The sequence below is a fragment of the Artemia franciscana genome, chromosome 16 (assembly GCF_032884065.1).
Source record: "Artemia franciscana chromosome 16, ASM3288406v1, whole genome shotgun sequence".
In the NCBI taxonomy this organism is placed as follows: domain Eukaryota; kingdom Metazoa; phylum Arthropoda; class Branchiopoda; order Anostraca; family Artemiidae; genus Artemia; species Artemia franciscana.
In genome coordinates, this window is record NC_088878.1 from 21776722 (window position 1) to 21796200 (window position 19479).

General features: G+C 36.1%; 1 protein-coding gene across 2 annotated transcripts in view; it reads left to right on the forward strand.

Moving 5' to 3' along the window:
• The window catches only part of LOC136037222 (transmembrane 9 superfamily member 2-like), a 152565-nt gene that overhangs the window by 28174 nt on the left and 104912 nt on the right, over positions 1-19479 (forward strand). For both annotated transcript variants that reach the window (XM_065719825.1, XM_065719824.1), the window contains exons 6-9: positions 6883-7009; positions 10549-10679; positions 13627-13800; positions 18164-18308. In XM_065719825.1, coding sequence (XP_065575897.1) covers positions 6883-7009; positions 10549-10679; positions 13627-13800; positions 18164-18308 — 577 coding nt within the window. The remainder of the gene's footprint in view (positions 1-6882; positions 7010-10548; positions 10680-13626; positions 13801-18163; positions 18309-19479) is intronic.

The window sequence follows — 19479 nt, forward strand, 5'->3', positions numbered from 1 at the left end:
GCCATTCAAATCTGTAGCTACATTATCCCCTTCAGTCGCACCTGACTCATTTGTGTGTAATTGATTTATACAAAATGAAGCTACAAATGAGGTGTTTTCTCGCAGTCAATTAACAACAAAATGCTTTAATCAGCATATGGAAGGTTCAGAGCTTTAACAGCAATCACGTGTTGATAACATAATAAGTTAGTTGGATGTCAATGTGGACATATCTATGAGACATTTAATTTGCTGTCATGTGACACTGGGTTTGCGTGATACTATTCAAGTTGACTGGCTGTCGAATTAGACGTACCAAGACATTTAGGCAAAAGATTCAAACAAACTGAACGATTCGTCGATGTTCTGTTTTCAGTCCAGAATAAGATCTGAGAAAGGTGCAATGATCTGATTCAAACAGTGAATCGGATTATTTTGTAAAATTAGTTACAAACTCTGAGCAATAAACAAAAAGAGTTTTCGTATTTCCCTGGTTATTTTCTGTCTCATTTAGTTGTTATTTAAAGCAAAATACCTCTGGTATTCCGTATATGAAAGGGTTACCTCAATACCTTGCTCTTCACGCTAAAGCTCTTCGCATTTTTAAAAATCTTCCTTTTCTAATTAAATAGCCCGTGTGTTTCAGGAGCCGTTCTTAAAAAATTGGGACAAACAGTCAAACTTTAGCGTAAACAACAAGTGAAGATACACTCTCATCACTGTCGGGTGGATTGATGACGAAGCTTCTGGTTATCATGTTCATACTTTTTTCAACTAATTGTGTTGCGAGAGCAACACTTTGGTTTTGTCCCGGTTTTTTTTTGTTTTTTTTTTCCTATGCCGCCGATCTCAGCTTATTCCTGGAAACTGGTAAGGGTCTAACCTGTGCGGTTTTTACGGAAAGTGTGGACCTCAGGCCGGATTGATGAATATGACATTACATTTTGGAAAGCTCCGTAGAACTCTTGCCTGGGGCCAAAAAGGATGGTTTTTGCTTGTCCTCGAGCCAGAGCCTATGGTGTGCGAAGTGAAGTGGAGTTATATAGCCTATGTCAGAGAGGAGTATCTGAAGTTGTGCAGCCAAGCTTTCGTTTCATCAAACCATGTTTCTGCTTTCGAGTGGAAAGCTCCGTTCTAGCAGGCAAGCAGGCAGGCACCAGTTTCAAATTGAAGATGGACTAAAATCTATAAGTGTTAAATATATGCGGTAGTTCCCCGGACCCACAGCCAATATATCTTCTTTGAGTGATAAATAGAAAAATTTACAGAAACGAAAAAGTGCGATTTTCCCACGGGTCCGAAAGTGCTGCCATCTATTGTTTCTAGCCATTTCTGTTCGTGATTTCAGCTGACTTTACCATTCTTTTTTTTCTACTTGGGATTGCAATAGAGAAATGGTATCAGATATACCTCTTAAACTTTAAAAGTTCTCTCATTGCTAAAGAAATTAGAGCTTATCCTTTGCTCCTTTCTAAGTGGTGGTGTTAGAAAGTTGGCCTCCGACAAAAAAGTCAACTTTTGAACTAAGACAGATAGAATTTTTTTTTCAATGACAATCGATAGACCTTGATGAGCTGATCAAAGTATATGTCATCCATTTTTTGTTACAAAAATTCCTTCATGACATACACCAGTTTGAAAGTTTCAAGGGGTTGACAACTTCAGTGGTAAGGTACACACTTGAACCAAAAATAGGCCGATACCAATTGTGAGATATGTAGGGGACTTCCAAGCAACAGTCGATTATTAGCTTATAATCATCTTTGGCAATGAAGGGTTTGCAACTTTTGTTGATTGGTGTACCTATTATCTGTTTCTGGTGTAATTGATGGTAAGAACAACTTGGTTCCCGATTGTAAGACATGTAGGGGAGTTGTAAGTAATAATCGGCTGTTAGGCTACAATGACTTCAGCGACAAGGGGTTTGGAACTTTTGCTAGTTGGTGTACCCATTATTTGTTTCCGGTGAACTTGGATGTGTATCCCGGGAGAGGGACTTGTAAGTAAGAATCGGTTGCTAGAGGAGGCTCACGAGGGGCTACAAATTTGTGCAAATTGGTACACATCTATGGAATCAGGGACCCATAAATTTCCTGTAATGACTCGCCATCCAATGATAAGCGATCCTGGATGGCGAGTCATTACAGGAAATTTATGGGTCCCTGATGGTATTTTGATCCTGAAAAGTTACAGATAGCTTTATAATACCAACTAGATTACATAAGATAATGTTCCAAGTTTCCATCCGTCACGATGTCTACGATTGAAAAGGATAAAGTTCAACCGGCTGCAAAGTGACATTTAGGGGCCTAGTAAGTAATAATCGGCTGTTAGTGTGGACCTCGGGCCGGATTGATGAATATGACATTATATTTTGGAAAGCTCCGTACGACTCTTGCCTGGGGCCAAAAAGGATGGTTTTTGCTTGTCCTCGAGCCAGAGCCTATGGTGTGCAAAGGATAAAGTTCAACTGGCTGCAAAGTCAATTTAGTCCCTTCTTCCAATATTTTTTTTTTTTTTCAACCCTGAGGAATAGCCTTTGATCATCTGATTACTGATTGTGTTATTCTTTGTCTCTCACGGAAGAGGGACTTGTAAGCAAGAATGGGTTGCTAGAGGAGGTTCATGAGGGGCTACAAATTTGTGCAAATTGGTGCACATCTATGGTATTTGATCCTGAAAAGTTACGGATAGCTTTATAATACCAACTAGATTATATAAGATAATGTTCCAAGTTTCCATCCGTCACGATGTCTACGATTGGAAAGGATAAAGTTCAACTGGCTGCAAACTCAATTTAGTCCCTTTTTCCGATATTCTTTTGCTGTTGTTTTTTCAACGCTGAAGAATTTGATCATGTGATTACTGATTGTGTTCTTCTTTGAATATGCCGTTTTGAAAGCTTTGATAGTTTTGACAACTTCATCATTTAACCGATAGCGAAGAAACAAAACCAAAGTGTTGCTCTCGCAACACTTTAATCGGCAAAGCCGAACAAAGGCTGCCGCAACACTTCACGTTGCCCAGGCAACGTAGGTCTAGTTGATATTGTATTGGGAATTGCGTTATATTTATTTTGAAAAGGACGACGTCATTTTTGTTAGACGCTGCTATGATGTTTATACAATTTGAAATGGCTTTATAATTCAATGATTTCATACTGCCATGATGAATGGAAAGAAATGAATATAGATTGAACATGCCAAAATATATCTGGGAATTATGTCAATTCTCCAATGAAGCTTTTTCACATAAACGAATATTTAAATAGAGACATAATAAAGACTGATAATATACAAGGTCCTGTGGTAGCGCAGCGGATTTGACCTTAACTTGGTAATACGGGACCCAGAGATCGAATGACGCTGCAGGAATGCACTGGAGGGCTGACGCAGGGACCATAGTAGTCAAGAAGCGTCGTTAATTCTTAAATAAATAAATAAATAATACATAGGCTAAATTTGCTAATCTACTTACTCAGAAAGACAAATATTTAGGTCACATTCAGTAACGTTACGTATTAGTTGAATTACTTTGTTTATTAACACTTGGGTCTTTCATACAGAGCCGGATTTGGTTTTTTTCTCATGAGGGAGTCGGAGCAAAAGTAAATTTTTCTGCTCCCAATCGCACCACCAATATTGTAAAAATTAAAATTTTCGTTTATACTGAATGTTGAACGTATTTCATGGTAAAATAATGGTGCCGTTAAGTATCACTACTTTTGAAAGAAGCTCAATACTATTGAATAAAAAAAAATCACTATCAAATATAGTCTAAAGTCTGAGCCTTGTAAAATTTTAGTGTGTTAGGTTAATCGAATGTAAAGGGTAACATTCATGAAATGTGTGTTTACCCAGCACCATTGTCAAGTAGTTCGTATCAACAAGCTGAAAGTAAAGAGTAACCTGGCCAATAGTAAACGCAACAAAAAAATGGAATTTTGACAACAATAGGTGCATCCGAAGAATTTGCTTTTTATGCTGATTCCAAACATATAAAATCTCATTAAGTTTATTTTTACCCATCAAAAGCCGTAAGCGTGAAAAAATTTGTCTGACTTTATAAAAAGGGGAAAAATTCTCAAAAAGTCAGTGAATTTTAATGAAAATCGCGCCATCACATACCGTAGTCTTACCAATAGCAAATACTGTACGTAAACAATGGACAATTCATAATTTACAGGCCTTTCCCCGCGGATTGTGGGGGGCCATGTTACCCCTAAAGACATAGTTATTGGATCTTTCAACTTTGCTGAAAAAAAGAGCTATTTCAAAATTTTGATCGGACAACTTTGGGGAAAAAGAGGCTGGGGAGAGTGGCTAATTTTCCTTTAATCTTTTTGGCTACATAAAAAGGGTACTAAAACTTTGAATTTCCGTTTGAATGCCCCTCTCCCGATCTTTTAGGACTTTTTTTTCGGTAAAATCACCCTGAAACAAAAAACAAAGCATGCACCTGTGATCTTTCATCTCATCTGGCAAAAAATGCAAATTTCATATTTTTAAACTTCTACAGTAGGGTTTTCTGATGCGCTAAATCTGGTGGTATGATTTTCACTGAGATTCCTTGGTTTTTAGAGGGTTTCTCCCCTTTTTTCAAAAATTAGACACATGGTCTCAGGTTCGTAACTTTTGATGGGCAAGACTAAACTTGATCAATTTTATATATTTTGAATCAGCATGATAAGCTGATTCTTTTCATGGATCTATTGATATCAAAGTTCTGTTTTTTAGAATTTTGGTTACTATTGAGCCGAGTCGCTCCTTACGTTACCACGAACTGTTATAATAGAACAGGCTGTTCGATTTAAACCAAATTTATTGAGAGGCAACATGTAATGCTAGGTCTTGGACCAAAATTTCGCGGGTCTATGACCTTTTGGGGAGATGAGCATATTTAAATCATAGTCATCAAGGTATCATCAACCTTTATCATGGTTGTGCAACATTTTGTGCAACGTAGTAAAGAACGAAGTTCAGTTCATAGTAACCGAAATTTAAAATGGTTTGGAAAGAAACTGTCAAGTGAGAGAAAGTTGTCATTTGAAGCTGGTTCGGAAATGGTAGCTGTTATTTCGATTAATCCAAATGTAAAAGTTTATTGTGAAGACAAATTTGTGGGAATTTCTGAAGAGAGCTTCAAAAACTTCAAAAGGGGTATCGAATCAGAATGAAAGTTACACCATCCGTATCGCTATTGTCGATAACCCCATACAGGGAACTCACAGCCCCTCCCCTAACTTTAATAATAAAGAAAATCACTTTTTTTTTGCATGGCCAACACTATTGTCTACACTTTTTTATATCAGTTGCTTATTTTACTTCTTTTTTCTTCACTACAAGAGGGGCACTGGAACATCACAGAAAGCTATGGCTCGGCTAAAAGGCCTAGTTGCCCTTGTATTACAAAATTAAAATAAAATAACGCTTGAGAGCCAAATAATAGGCATATGGATTTTGTTAAATTGACAGTCAGGTTTTTAATGTTTGATGACCAGTGCCTTTTTCTATTTGTCACAATTGATATTTATAAGGTATACCCTTCTGATCTTACTAAGTTAAGAGCCAATGAAGCACTTCAGCGCCAAGATCTTGTGTAATATTAAAAAAAGTAGGCTTGTTTAATTTGACCTCTGAGTGGCTCATTTTTTTACAATGATTTTGAAGCTCATTGATTAAATTTTTATGAGCAAGATGTTAAGCCACTCCATTGGAGTTTATTTAAACCATTTGGAATAGTGAAAATGGCGTTTCAGATTTTTGATGTGTCGCTTCGAATTCTTTGAATTTCCCAAATTAATTTCTTTTTTTTTTATTATACAGCGTGGCCACATAGTCTAAATACATACAAATTTTATTTGATGATTCAACAAATAAAAAAAAAATTCAACTGAAAGTAAGAAGCGACATTAAAACTTAAACGAACAGAAATTATTGCATACATGAAATGGCTTGTCCCCTCCTCAATACTTCGCGTTTCACGCTGAAGTCTTTTTAATGCTTTTAAAAATGGTTTTTATTGTTCTAATTAAATGGTCCTTGTGTTTTAGACGTCGCTCTTAGAGAATTGGGATATGAATCCAAGCTTTTAGCGTACTGAGCTAAAGAGTAAGGTATTGAGGAGTCGGCAGCCCCCCTTATGCACGTAATAATTTCTGTTTGTTTTAAGTTTTAGTGTTGTCCGTTACTTTCAGTTGGAAATTTTTTTTTTCTTTAATTTCTCATTGTTTTTTAAATAATGCCAGGAAACTCAGTTTCCTCTCAATGGGAAATTGCATCCCCCCGCGCAAAATCTCTCCAAGAAAAGTTTTTTCCCACGTAAAATAACCTTCTCCCGCCTGAGAAATTCTCCCCAGACAATTCCATTCCCGCTGAAAATTTCTTGCGCACAATTCCACCTGAAAAGTTCTTCTTAACACACTTTCATTTGAAAAATACCTTAATTTTCAATGGTTTTTCAGATCATGCCTGAAATCCCCTTCCGTGGAAAGTTTTTGCGGGGAATCAGCCCCCTCCCCCTCACAGGTAGATCCTCTAGACAATTCCAACCTGTTGAAATTTTCCTCCTGGACAATTACCCTTAACATGTCCTCAGGTAAAATTGAGTCGGCAAAAAGAGAAAGTAAGAAAAAAAAAATAGAATTTCGTAAAGGAATTCGGGCAAATTCCCCTAGTGTAAAATCTCCCGTGGAAAGTTCATCCCCCGCGAATTTCCCTCCCCACTCAAAAGTACCAACTCAATTATTTCCTTCTTTAGACAGAGCATCATTCGATCTGGGAATGAAAAATAACATAAATAAATAAAATATTAAAATTTGTGTGTATCCAGACTTTGTAGACACCCTGTACAACTCGACCCAATGATGAGAATAAGAAATTAAAGTCAAATGTGTTTTTACAGACTTCCAATTTCGACCAGAAAGACTCGTACTTTGTGTACAACCATATAGATTTGACAATCAAATATCATTCTGGTAAAACTGAGCCCTGGGGCATTGACCTTGGCGAAGGAGGAGGAAGAGTCGTCGGTAAGATTTTAACCTTGTAGCTTTCATTGGCTCCTTCTGTTAACAAAGCATTATTTACACGTAGGTCTAATCAGACTCATCCGTTTGTTTCTAGTTCGGTCGGTAAGATTGAAAAGATTTAATACGAGGCATTCTTCTTTTACTAATTTACATTGGTATTTTTAGTTGCCTTAGTGCTCGCTGTTAAAACTAAAAGGGGGCTACGAGGATTTTGTGGGGGATATTTGGCTAACTCTTAAAATTAAATTTAGGCCAAAATGTACGGGTTATTATACTCTTACTTGAACTCAAGACATCCTTTCTAGGTGAAATCTCCATTTAGGGTCATTCAGGAATGGGGAATCCTTTCATACCCTTCTGACCGGCTGTGTGCGATATTATTAAATACTGCATCTTTTCGAAACAAATTAAATCTCAATACTATCTGAAAGGTGTCTTGGTTTAGGTGCTAGGTGCTAGGGATTGGGGCATTAAAAAGGACCATAGAATTTTTTATGCCAAGGCTGAATGATAATGCGCTAATTTAAAAACTAGGCGCGTACCGTTGACTATTTCTAGTGGGCAGATTATTGACAATGTTTTTGAAATATGTAATCACTATCATGGGAATACATTGGCACCATCTATTATTTACTTAAGAGAGAATTTATTTTCTATTCAACAAAGAATAATTTATGTTTTAATAGATCTAGTTTTTTAATATCGTTGTAAGACGAATGACGAGTACAAACTGCATTCTATATCCACCTCGTTCTGGAATGTATTTGCGCCACGTCACTGGTGGGAATGTGTCAGAGTCTTTCGGGGGAGTATTAAGGTTGGAGGGTTTTAAAGCAGAGAAAGGTACATTTTGAGGGTGTGAATTTAGGACGAAATAAAAAGACACTTAATACTTGGACGCACTACGAGGGTTCTGTACTTTCTAGCGAATCTTCCTGAATAAAGACATGTGGCTTAACTGATTAAATATGTACAAACCCACTTATTCCATTGAGGTAGAGCCCAGTGTATGACGAGTGTTTCTTACATTCCCGTTCTTTTTCATTGTTGCAGCCGTTGCTGTACCCTAGTAAAGGGTTCTAGACGTTTATCCCCCCCCCCGGCGATTACCCCTCTGGAAAATACCCCCCCCCCCCGAAAATACCACCTGCGAAAATTATCCCCCGGAAAATACCCCTCGAGGAAAATACCCCCTCCCCCCGAAAAATACCCTCCCCGTGGAAATTAAGGCTTTCCAAGTTTGAGAATTTTATCTGAGCTTTTTTTTTCGTAGCGGGAAAGAATTTTGGTACTTCTGTATTATGCACCAATCACTCAAGTTTACGCTGTGTAACTGGAGAACTAACCGATTTCTTCGTTAGTTTCTTCCAACTTATCGCGAGACAAGACAAAGACAAGTGACAGAATATATGGGAAATATATAATGTTGACTATATATTTGCACCTAAGAGGGGGGGGGTAAAGTATTTGGACAGTTTGAAGTCAGAAAACAATTCTTACTTCTTAATATGCAGAATAATTGTACCTAAAAAAATTTGCATGCAGACCCGCTATATTTTACCCCCCCCCCCCCCCTTACGTTTAAATTTATAGCCCAAATTTGTTTTTAAAGTATCGAAGAAACTAACGGAAAACCGGTGTGTTCTCGTGTTTTACACATCGTAAGCTTGAGTGAGTGGCGTATAATACACAATTACCGGAAATGTTTATGGAGAGAAAAAGCTGGATATCCCGGTATTGTTTAAAAACGTTACCTTGAGTGAGTGGTGCATAATGCACAGGTACTAAAATTCCTTCCCCCTACGGAAATTAAAAACCAAGACTCAAATAAAATTCTCGAATTTGGAAAGTCTTATTTTTCACGGGGGGGGGGGGTATTTTTCTCGGGGGGACACAAGTAACGGAATTTTTCATAGAGAGAGAGCGGATTTCCCAGTATTATTTAAAAACGATTAGAAATTAAATTAAAAAAAAAAGTTTTTTCAACTGAAAGTAAGGAGCAACATCGAAAATTAAAACGAATAGAAATTATTACTTATGTGAAAGGAGTTGCCCCTTCCACAAGACCTTGCTCGTTAAGTTTTTACTTTTTGTCCTAATTCTTTAAGAACGATTCCTGAAACAATGGCTGTTTAATTAGTATAATAAACTTTGTGTTAAAATTCTGTACAAGAAAACTTTAGTGTAAAGAGCGAAGTCTTGAGGAGGAGGCCACCCCTTTCGCACAATTATTCTGTATATTAAGAATTGTTTTTTATATATTTGTCCTTATGTGCAAATATATAGCCCAAATTATAAATTTCTCATCTATTCCGTCACTTGTCTTTGTCTTGTCTCGCTCTAAGCTGAAAGAAACTAATGACGAAACCGGTTTGTTCTCGAGTTTTACACAGCGTAAACTTGATTGAGTGGCGCATAATACGCAAATACCAAATTTTCTTCCCCCACCGGAAATTAAAAAAAAACTTAAATTTAGGAAGCCTTATTTTCCACGGGGGGTGTCTTCCGTGGTGAGGGGGGGGGGAAACGCCGGCCACCCTACTAAGGAACGAACCACGACCCATAAGAAAAAATAAATAAAAATAATTAAGAAAAATAAAAAAAAAACGCGTTTGAAAACCGGACAGTGAGAATTTCTGTATAATGCCGCATTTAGGATTAGTGGCGTAAAATTTAACAAGCACTTCAAATAATTTTAGAAAACCGAAAAGGAGTAGAATCTTTTAGAGACTTTTCTTTTCCTCTAGTTCACATCCAATAATACTTTCAATTGGGAAAAGTGGCCGTTGGCAATGATACACTTTAACTATTGAAAATTTAACTTCGTTCGTCAATCAGCCAGAATAAGCGTTTTTGCCTCAAGTTCAAGATTGGTCCATAACCTTATTTCCTCTACTGAATAGAATTACCTTATGATTTACCAAAACTAGTTATCAATGCATAGAGATATCCAGTGATACCTTTGAGTTCGTTTCAAGATAGTTTAGGTTGAATAGATTGAAGGTTCATCTAATATTTTTAAGCTATTTATCTTTGATCATTTTTCCTTTCACCTTTTTTCCTCCATATTTTTAATTTGAAAGATAGAGTTGAGGGTTATCGGAGGAAGATCTCACAATAGTTTTAGTAGGCTGAATTAACTTTTTGTCATCCCTTTAGAACAGGTTGTCTTATAGAACATTTTGAAGGAAGGATTGTATCAACTAAAGAGAGAAGTTGAAAGATGTAGACAAATTAATCAGAAGAGCTGGCCTTAATAAAAAGTCAATTATAATTGGCAATAACTTTTTAAGATGGTTTAACATAATTTAGGGGCTTAATTCAGACCCCAGTATGGATGTTTGTATGAAAACCTTTGCCAATCCCGTATGATGTGCTAATTATCTTTGCTATACGAGAATCTGAATATGCTGCAGGGTAGTACTAGCATCGCCATTTTATTTGTGAGGGCAAACTAACAATGCTTCTTTTGATAACTGCTGAAACAATTCTCATTCTTTGTGATGATAGTATATTGCAATGCTTACTTTTTCTTTCAGCGATCAAAGTTGAGCCACGTTCAATCAAACACACAGCCGATGGAAAGTGTGATACTAACGAATATTTGAGAATCCCTGGAAAACCTCAAGGAAAAATTGCCATCACCTATACTTACTCTTACAAATTTCAGGTAACATTTTATGTTTAATTGTGTATTTGTGGGATTATACCCTGATTCTCCCAAGTTTCATTTTTTGGTGATTATCTTAATAATCTCCCAGAATTCTCATGTAATTCACTTGTTCTGTAATTGCATAGATTTTGGTGAGCTCTGAGACGAAGAAATGCATAAAGTACTATTTCTGAAACTTCAACGGTGGCGTGAGCCGCCATTGTTTTCTGGCATTCCTGGACTGTACCTACTTCGACATGTTTGTATATTTCTAAGCGTGAGTATAACAGATTAATCACTAAAATAGTTTTTTTACGCTTACCATTTCGTAAGATTTTACTGTCGTTTGGTAAAACCTTACCAGTCATGTCGTATGATCTGTTGAAAATTTTACTTATGTCCTGTATCTGTAATAATTTTTTGAAGCTGAATAGAGATAATTTTAATGCGATTAGATGTGTAATCAATAAGGTTCTTTCTAATTAATATCAGGGTTTTAGATTTCAAGCACATTATATTGCGAGAGGGTGTCGTTAGTGTCTGTTGGGTTTTTGTGGTCGTAATCAAATGACGGAAGTGCTGCAAATTCGTCTACAAGGACCACCAATCATCTTCCATCCGGTATTAGGTAAAGGTAACAAAACAAAAATAAACATTAAAACACCCACTTTAGTTGCTAATTTTTACCAAGTATTTCATCAAAAAGTTGATGTTGATCTATACCAGGATTTGAACTATAAAGTACATTACAACACCAGAAGGGTGTCATTTGTATGCTGGGAATCCTTGTTGTCATCATCATTTTTTTTCTTCTTTTTTTTTTCCATGCACTTGACATTCAGCCATTCTTCCCTTTCAAACATTTCCTCTCTCTGTCCTTTCAGCTTCTTATAGAAATCAAAAAATTTATTAGATCAGCATTTCCACACATTGGACGAACTAACACACAGTTGCAAACAAACTTGCTCGGAATAAAAAAAAAGGGATCTCTTGCTCCTCCTTCGTCTCCTCAAAAGGGGAAAGAAGCATCTACAACATTCATCAACAATGTCATAAGCTAGTTTAAGTATGCCAAGGTCTCTTACATGCTAAGCAATATTACTTTCCCTCTGTCCCCCGTGCATAGTAGTACTACCAAAAATTAGAAGGTTTACCACCCTGAAATTCTATGGACAAACTAGGATTTCTCAAACTCGATAACCTTGCAAAATCGAAGACACGCGAGAATGATTGGTGACATGGTATTCTTAGATTTTTTTTTTTTTTTAGATCAGATTAATTTATTTCAAAAACATGTATACAAAACATTTTGCTGCACCTGCTAAGAAAGCCCCGAGGGGCTTGTTGGCAGCAGGTGGCAGTCATCTCTACTCTACATATTACTACATACAAAGATTCTACTTATGACACTCACGCATTATTACTATACTTTTGCATCATTACCATACTATTCTTTTGCAAGGAAGAATCTCTTAACAACAGCCTTGAAGGAAGCCAAATGATTCGAATTTCTTGTTTCAATTGGAATAATATCCCATACAGAGGGGGCAAAATTTCTAATCACGAAAGAAGCTCTAGCCGTATTTCTAAATGGGTGTACCAGAAATTCTGATTTTAATGTTATTTTTGTTACCCACTTTGTTTCAAAGAACATGTAATTTGATTTCTCTTATTATTTAGAGATAATTTAGAAATAGTCAGGTAAGTAACTTTGTGAGGTTGAACCACACTCCATGACAATACACCCCACACCTGTACAAACATTCCACTGCAATTTTTACGACTTCCAAGAGGTAAGCAGTTTCAGAACAATAATTGTTGGAGATTGTCGCTAAATTCCACAATTATTTGGAAAAGTGCAGGTTTACAAAATCGTTTTAAGTCAAAATTCGTGCTGACATAATGACATCAATTTTTCAGATGATTAATTATGCTTAGGATTAATAGTTTTTTGGCCAACAAGTAAAATATAAACAATAGTCATAACGAGTGCCCGACCGATATGGATTATTGGGTCCGAAACCGATACCGATATATCGGTATCGCATAGAAACGATACCGATATAATTTGCCAACAAATTCCCCTCCAGAAAAAAAAACCTTACCCGAAGTTTAAACCCTGCATTTTCTCTCTTTATTCATATTCACACGTTTCTCTCTGGGCTATCACAAACAAAAGAACAGCCTCAATAATTCACCCTGGATTCCAAATAATCCGAAAAAGATATATTTAGAAAATATTTAGAAAAACAATAAAACGTAATTAAGTTTTGGTCTGGACGGGACTTAATGAGTCCAGTCCAACTGAGGCAAGCTGTAATGCAGAAAACACTTCTTTACAGCATTTTATCCTTTCAGAGACCTTCGTTTGTCATCCTAAATGCCCCCAACTGTGCTGAAGACTTCTTCGCTTGGGATAGAAGAGGGCGGACAGCAGAGATACTTCCGAGCATTTTGTGCCGGTCTCTTGAAACGAATGTTATTATTTCGCCACCACTGTAACGTGCAACTTTTTCCCAGTCAATGACAGCCTTACTCGTGAAACTTTCCAGTTGTTGATCAATATTATCTGCTGAACCTTCTTCTTCACTTGTTAAAGTTGCAAGCATGTTATCAAATAGGTAGTCAATCCAACTTGCTGTCCCGACTCTCCTTCATTTGGGGTTTTCCTCCTCCTTTTTGTAGTTGGTAATTTTGTTTCTTCCAATGCCTGCCTCTGTGTTTATTCTTGTAACCACCTTTAAGCGTTATTGAGTGCCTCTTGGATAAGGGGGGTCGCTGCTTGTATCTGGGATCCAGGAGATAAACAAGAACAACTTCTCTGGTTCTATGTTCGCGAACTCACCATATACTTCAAATCTTGCTGTACCAGGTGTGTATTGACAAATCTTAAGCTCTTCCTCTTTGGATGCTATTATGAACGTATTTTAACCTATTTTTAAGCCAAATTTTCTTTTTTCTTTAGGAGACAGAGACAAAATGGAGCTCAAGATGGGATTACTTACTTGATTCAATGCCAAATTCAAACATCCAGTGGTTCTCTATTTTAAATTCCTTGGTCATTGTCTTGTTCTTGTCTGGAATGGTTGCGATGATCCTTTTGAGGACACTCCACAAAGATATTGCCAGATACAACCAGGTTTGATTCTTGCATACAGATAGAAAAAAAAGATGAGGGGCCGAGTTCCTGCTACTTTTAGCTATGTAATCTATTCTTTTATTCTAAAAATTGGGGTGACCCTGAGATATCAGCAAAATATAACCGAGAAATCTAGAATAACTTGGCCTCTATACTTTTTCGTATCTCTATGGACTCGTGTCTCTTGTCGTCTTTTTTTTTTTTTTTTTTTTTTTTTTTTAATTGTGTCTTTGTGTGCATGTGTATGTGTATGTATGTATGTGTGTGTTCATGTGTATGTGTATATATATATGTGTGTGTGTGTGTGTGTTCATGTGTATGTTTGTGAGCTTGAATTCTGTTTGAATTGAAAGAAGTATCCAAATGAGGATATTTATTTCATAGGAATTCTACGTGATTATAGCCAGAGATCTTATCGCTTGGACATGGGGATTGTGTTGTATCTTGATAAATTTTTTTGCTGATAATATAGTGAATGTCTTTTGAGATAAGACGCTGTAAATTGCAATTACGATTTTTGATAAAGGAGGGGTACTCGGAGATTTATGGCATTCATGGCATCACGAGTGAAGCTTGTGAGGCTGTGCTAAATTCAAGAAAAATAAAGAGAGAATATGGAGAATGAGACTATATACCGAAACCAACAACACCAAAAAAGAAACATAAACAATACATTACCTTGTGTGACCCCAAGAAAAAAAAAAACATAAATATTACAGGTGAATAACGTATGGAAAATTTATTTTATTTAGTCTGTTTCGAAAGTATACCTACCGAGCAACTCCACACGTAAATCAGACTTAAACTGGCCAGAGCTACTTATTTCCTTGATATCTATACTCAGTTTATTACAAAGTTTTGAAGCTCTGTAAATAAGTGAAAAAGAAGACCTACTTGAAACTAATCGAGGAACCTCAGTAGTTCCTCGTATCCGAGTAACGTGATGGTGAACATCAGACCTCTCACAAAATATTCCTGTAAAACAATCAGGAAGGTTCTCGTTGTAATACTTGTATATAAAAATCAACGTATAAAAGTCACGTAATCCAGCTGCAGGCATTATATTTAAATCTCTATACACAGACCTCATCGACTCCTGGTTCCCAACACCACAAAAAAACTCGGATAGCATTATTCTGGATTACACGGATTGGACGAATTATCGAAGGGAAAGTACCAAGCCAAATCGACGAGCAATGCAAAATGTAGGGATGGAACAGGGAAAAGTATAACAATCATATAAGATTTGGGGGGTAGATTTAATTTGCGCATGATAGTTACGTAACAATATTTATATTAATATTTATATTTACATAACAATAAGTTACGTAACAGTATTTTCGAAACTTGACTTCACATGATCTTTAAATGATAGGGTTCCATCAACATTGATTCCGAGGTATTTGGTGAACCTTGTTCGTTTAATAATTCCCCGTTCCGAAATCATTTCCGCAAACCAAGGGTAAAAATTTGGAGATCGAGAGAAAATAACAATTTTGACTTATTCAAGTCAAGGTGGTTTATTTTAAACCATGTACATATCTTGCTCATTATCGTTGACATGAGTAGTTGTCCCTTAGGGGCAACACACACCAAGGTTGTATCATCATCAAATAAGGGTATAGTAACCTGAGTTTTACTCGGACCTTTGTCAACAGAGTTCTCAATTCTGGGCAGAGCTCTCACAACATGCGGCAGATCATTACAACATGCGGCAAATTACTTAGTATGATTGTACTTATTAGAATAAGAAATTTTGTACATAAAATCTTAAAATGAATAATGGGGTTCTAGGAAGGAGAAGGTATGCCTTGGGCCTGGCACGTACGCAGGGGGGGGCTTCGGAACCCCCCCCCCCCGAAATTTTGCGAAATGTCTAATTTCCCCGTGGTTTCTTGGGATTTCTGGCAAAAGTAGAACATTTATTAAGAATCTAGATACGCGTGTGAAGCCTTTTTTGGGGGATTTTACAGCATGCAATTATCCGATCAAGTCACTGCCTAATTATTAACCAATTTTTTGTCTAACTTTTTACCCTATTTTTCTGTCTAACTTTTTACCTACTTTTTTTTTTGTAAAGAGGGTTTGCTTTCCACAGCAAAATAGAATTATCCTTGATATGAAGGCGTTTATCCCCCCTTTTCAGTATAAAGTACAGATTTAATGGATCAATTTTGGAAACTATCATTTTTCATTAAAATCTACGTTTTTGCAATACAAGAACTACCCCCACAGCACCCATATTGCAGTGTCAATCCTAAAATTTCCCTTTCAGTGGGATATAATAGATTAATCACTGGTCCTAAATCGCTATTAACATAATCTGAGCCTAAAACGTACTTTTAAGGCTTCAATCTTCTTCCCCCCATCCGCTACAATACTACAGATTAAAGTTAATCTGTATTTTCCGATATACGTGCTTTTTGCATTACTAAATAAAAACAAGTGCTACTTTATATTTGCTGTTTCGAAGGTTTTGCCCCCCCCCCAAAAAAAAAAATCCTGCGTACGTGCCTGCCTTGGGCATATTTTTATAGATATTACACTAATAGTTTGAGAGTTCGGTGTGCAAGGCAAGGTTTAGAAACCAATATTAGCTAGACTGAGTTGCTTAAATTAAGAAAAAACAAGAGTATGATGTTAGGCAACAAGAATGCCCACTAAGTGAACAGCTTGACTTGGATAAGTAGTATTATTAATAAGGATGTTGAATGCAGTAAAAATATGAAAAAAAAGTAGAAAATTGAAGTTTTAGGGTCTTTTCTTCTAAGAATAGGAAGGTAAGTCTGGAAGTTTGGGATGGTTTAAGCTACATTAGTGGCGGTTATCACGTATGATTCTGAAGCCTCGGTGCATCGAAAGGTTGAGAAAGATGTGCTGGTTGTTGCTCAGATGTCTAAAGATTATTCCAGTTGATCGTTTTAAGGGCCTGATATATAAGACAGTGAGTTGTGTGAAAAATGTTGGATCCCTCTGTCAAGGGTTGCAAATGAACGAAAGGTTTGATATCCAGGTCATTTTCGTACGGATAGTGGAAGATAGAGTGCCAAAAATTGTTCTCTTTGGAAATGCTTCTAGGACCAACGCAAAAGCAGGATATTCTGAAATGGAATGGGAAGAGATCATAAGAATGGACTTGAAGGAAACATAAACATAATGAGGGGAGTAAAGAGTGAATGAATATCTGAACAGGTTCACTTGAAGGTGGAGTGTGCTCAGTCGTTTTCTCAGGTGGCAAGGTGCTGTGATTGGTTGCAGTAATAGTAGTAATAGTTACAAGGTCTATTATTCTTTTTCTCTAAAAAAAAACATTATAAAACCGTTTATTAAGAGAAAGAAATTAATTACAAATCAATTGAGTATGTCATTGAATCAGGGGAGGGGGGGTATGATCTTTCCTGGCTTAAAAAAATGAAATTACTTAAAAGCGGAAGACGCCTTGGTCTTGGCAATAAGCATTTTTGGTTAATGGTGTTTTTTGAGCCTCTAGAACAGGATTTCTAAACTGGAAGTATATATGCCCTTTTTGGACATAGGAGACAGATTATGGGGGTATGGTACTCGATCGATACTGGTACACGATAAATTGGGCACGTATTTGGAAGCTGTACTTGCAAGACTGGTCACGATTATTTGGTCATCCAAGTGGAGAGGCCATGGGATTCCATTGGACAATCCATTAAGAGACTGAAAACATTGAAGTGTCAAGACAAAAATGTTATGGCTTAAGACTAAGTCTCCTAGTCTAGCATACATTTAAGCACTAGCTTTTGAAAATTTTAGAGAAAAAAAAAGAAGACTTCCATATTCACAAATGTAGGTGCAAAAGCTCTAATTAACCGATTTAACAAATATGGTCTGTAATTTGATCTGTATTTAAACCAAATTTGGTCTGTGAATATGTATATTGATATAGAATTATTTTCATTGTGGTACAAGGTAGGCAACAGTTATGGTAGTTGGTATGGTGGCTTATTATTTAAGGAGGTATTTATATTGTCAATATTAATATTTTTAATGACGACGATTTTTACCTATCATTTTTCAGATTGTCCAGGGATTATGAATAGTGCCTTAGTACTGACTTTGCATATGATACATCAGTGAGGGATTCTCCCAAGGTTATTGTAAATAGCCTCCTCCCTCAGAAAAGCTTGTGAAATTTTAGCATAAGGGGGGCTTAACATGTACTTTATAACCATCTTGCTCATTGTGCTTTATATTGTTATATTTAGATTCAAGTTTAACTTGTATCGAGGTGTTAAGAATAGGGGTTAGTAAAAAAAAAAATGGTGTCCCTCCTCTCAGAAGATTCTGTAGGTGCTCGTGGTATATTTCGTTTATATTTGTTTACTATCTGTAGATTGATTCTGGTGACGACGCCCAAGAAGAATTTGGTTGGAAATTGGTCCATGGTGATGTCTTCCGACCACCTAGGAAGGGGATGTTACTGTCTGTTTTCGTTGGATCTGGTGTACAAGTTTTTCTTATGACTCTTGTCACTTTAGGTAAGATTATGACAAACGTATCTCTTTGTTTTACAATTTGTCAACCTGACTTATATTCACTAGTTTCGAAAGTAAATATAAATAAATCACTTAAATAATGTGCCAAAAAACAGTTAACTGAATTTTCTCGCCAAATATGTAGGTATTAAAGTAATTATTAGCTCCAATTGTTGACTGATGTGTCAAAACCCTCTAAATTGCTTTGTCATAATCACTGTTTGTCAAAATAACTGTTGTCAATGTCGCTCAGAACGGTAGTATGGCAAGATTGGGCTCATTGTATTCTTGGAAACTTGAAAGTATATTGAGAGTAGAAAATTCTTTCAGGACCAATTGATTCGAACAATGTGTACTAGTCCAAGTTGCAAAATTTCATAATTAGAGGCATAAAGTTGGCCCTCTATTAGTAATTTGCGAGTGTCGTTTTGATAAATGTCATTTGCGCTTTTTGGAAAAGGTACATACTTATATACAAAAAAAAAAAATCCGGAAAATTTGAGCTATTTCTGTTTGTTTTTTTTTCCCATTATAATTAAAATGAAAGAACTGCTTTAACATTGTTATAATGTTCATTAACTTGATTAGTCACTTTAGTTTGTGTTAGTTTTGGGTTTCATTTATTTATTTATAGTAATTTCTGATCTTTTTCAGTAGACTTGTCTTACATTATTCTTGCTCTTCTTACGTTTTAATATCCCTCTATGATTTTCTTAGAAATCTTGTTTAGAAGATTTGTTTTTAATGTATAAAAAGAACTGATTATATTAACTAGTTTCGTATTTGTATAACACTATATAATTATGTCATATTGATATTTGATAATTTGATTTATCTAAAAAATAAAGTTATACTTATAAAAATATAAAACGAACAGTATCATGGGCCTGGTCTTGTTGAGAAAAGGTGGAAGGCTCTCATTATTTGTTTTGTTTCTCTGTTCAGCTGAAGACAGCCAATGCATATTTGACGCAAATAGTAAACTTTGTATTTGGTTTTGTTTTAGTTTTGTCCGTGGTCTGGAGAGGTTTGAGGTTTTTTTATTGTTTGGTATTTTTTGACATAATGGTGTTATGGTTTTTGTCAATATTTGAATTTCATCCTTTTTCTCTGTTTAAGTGTGGTTCTGAAATAATATTTGTAGAAGGTTAGAGACTAAAGCTTAACATCTTAA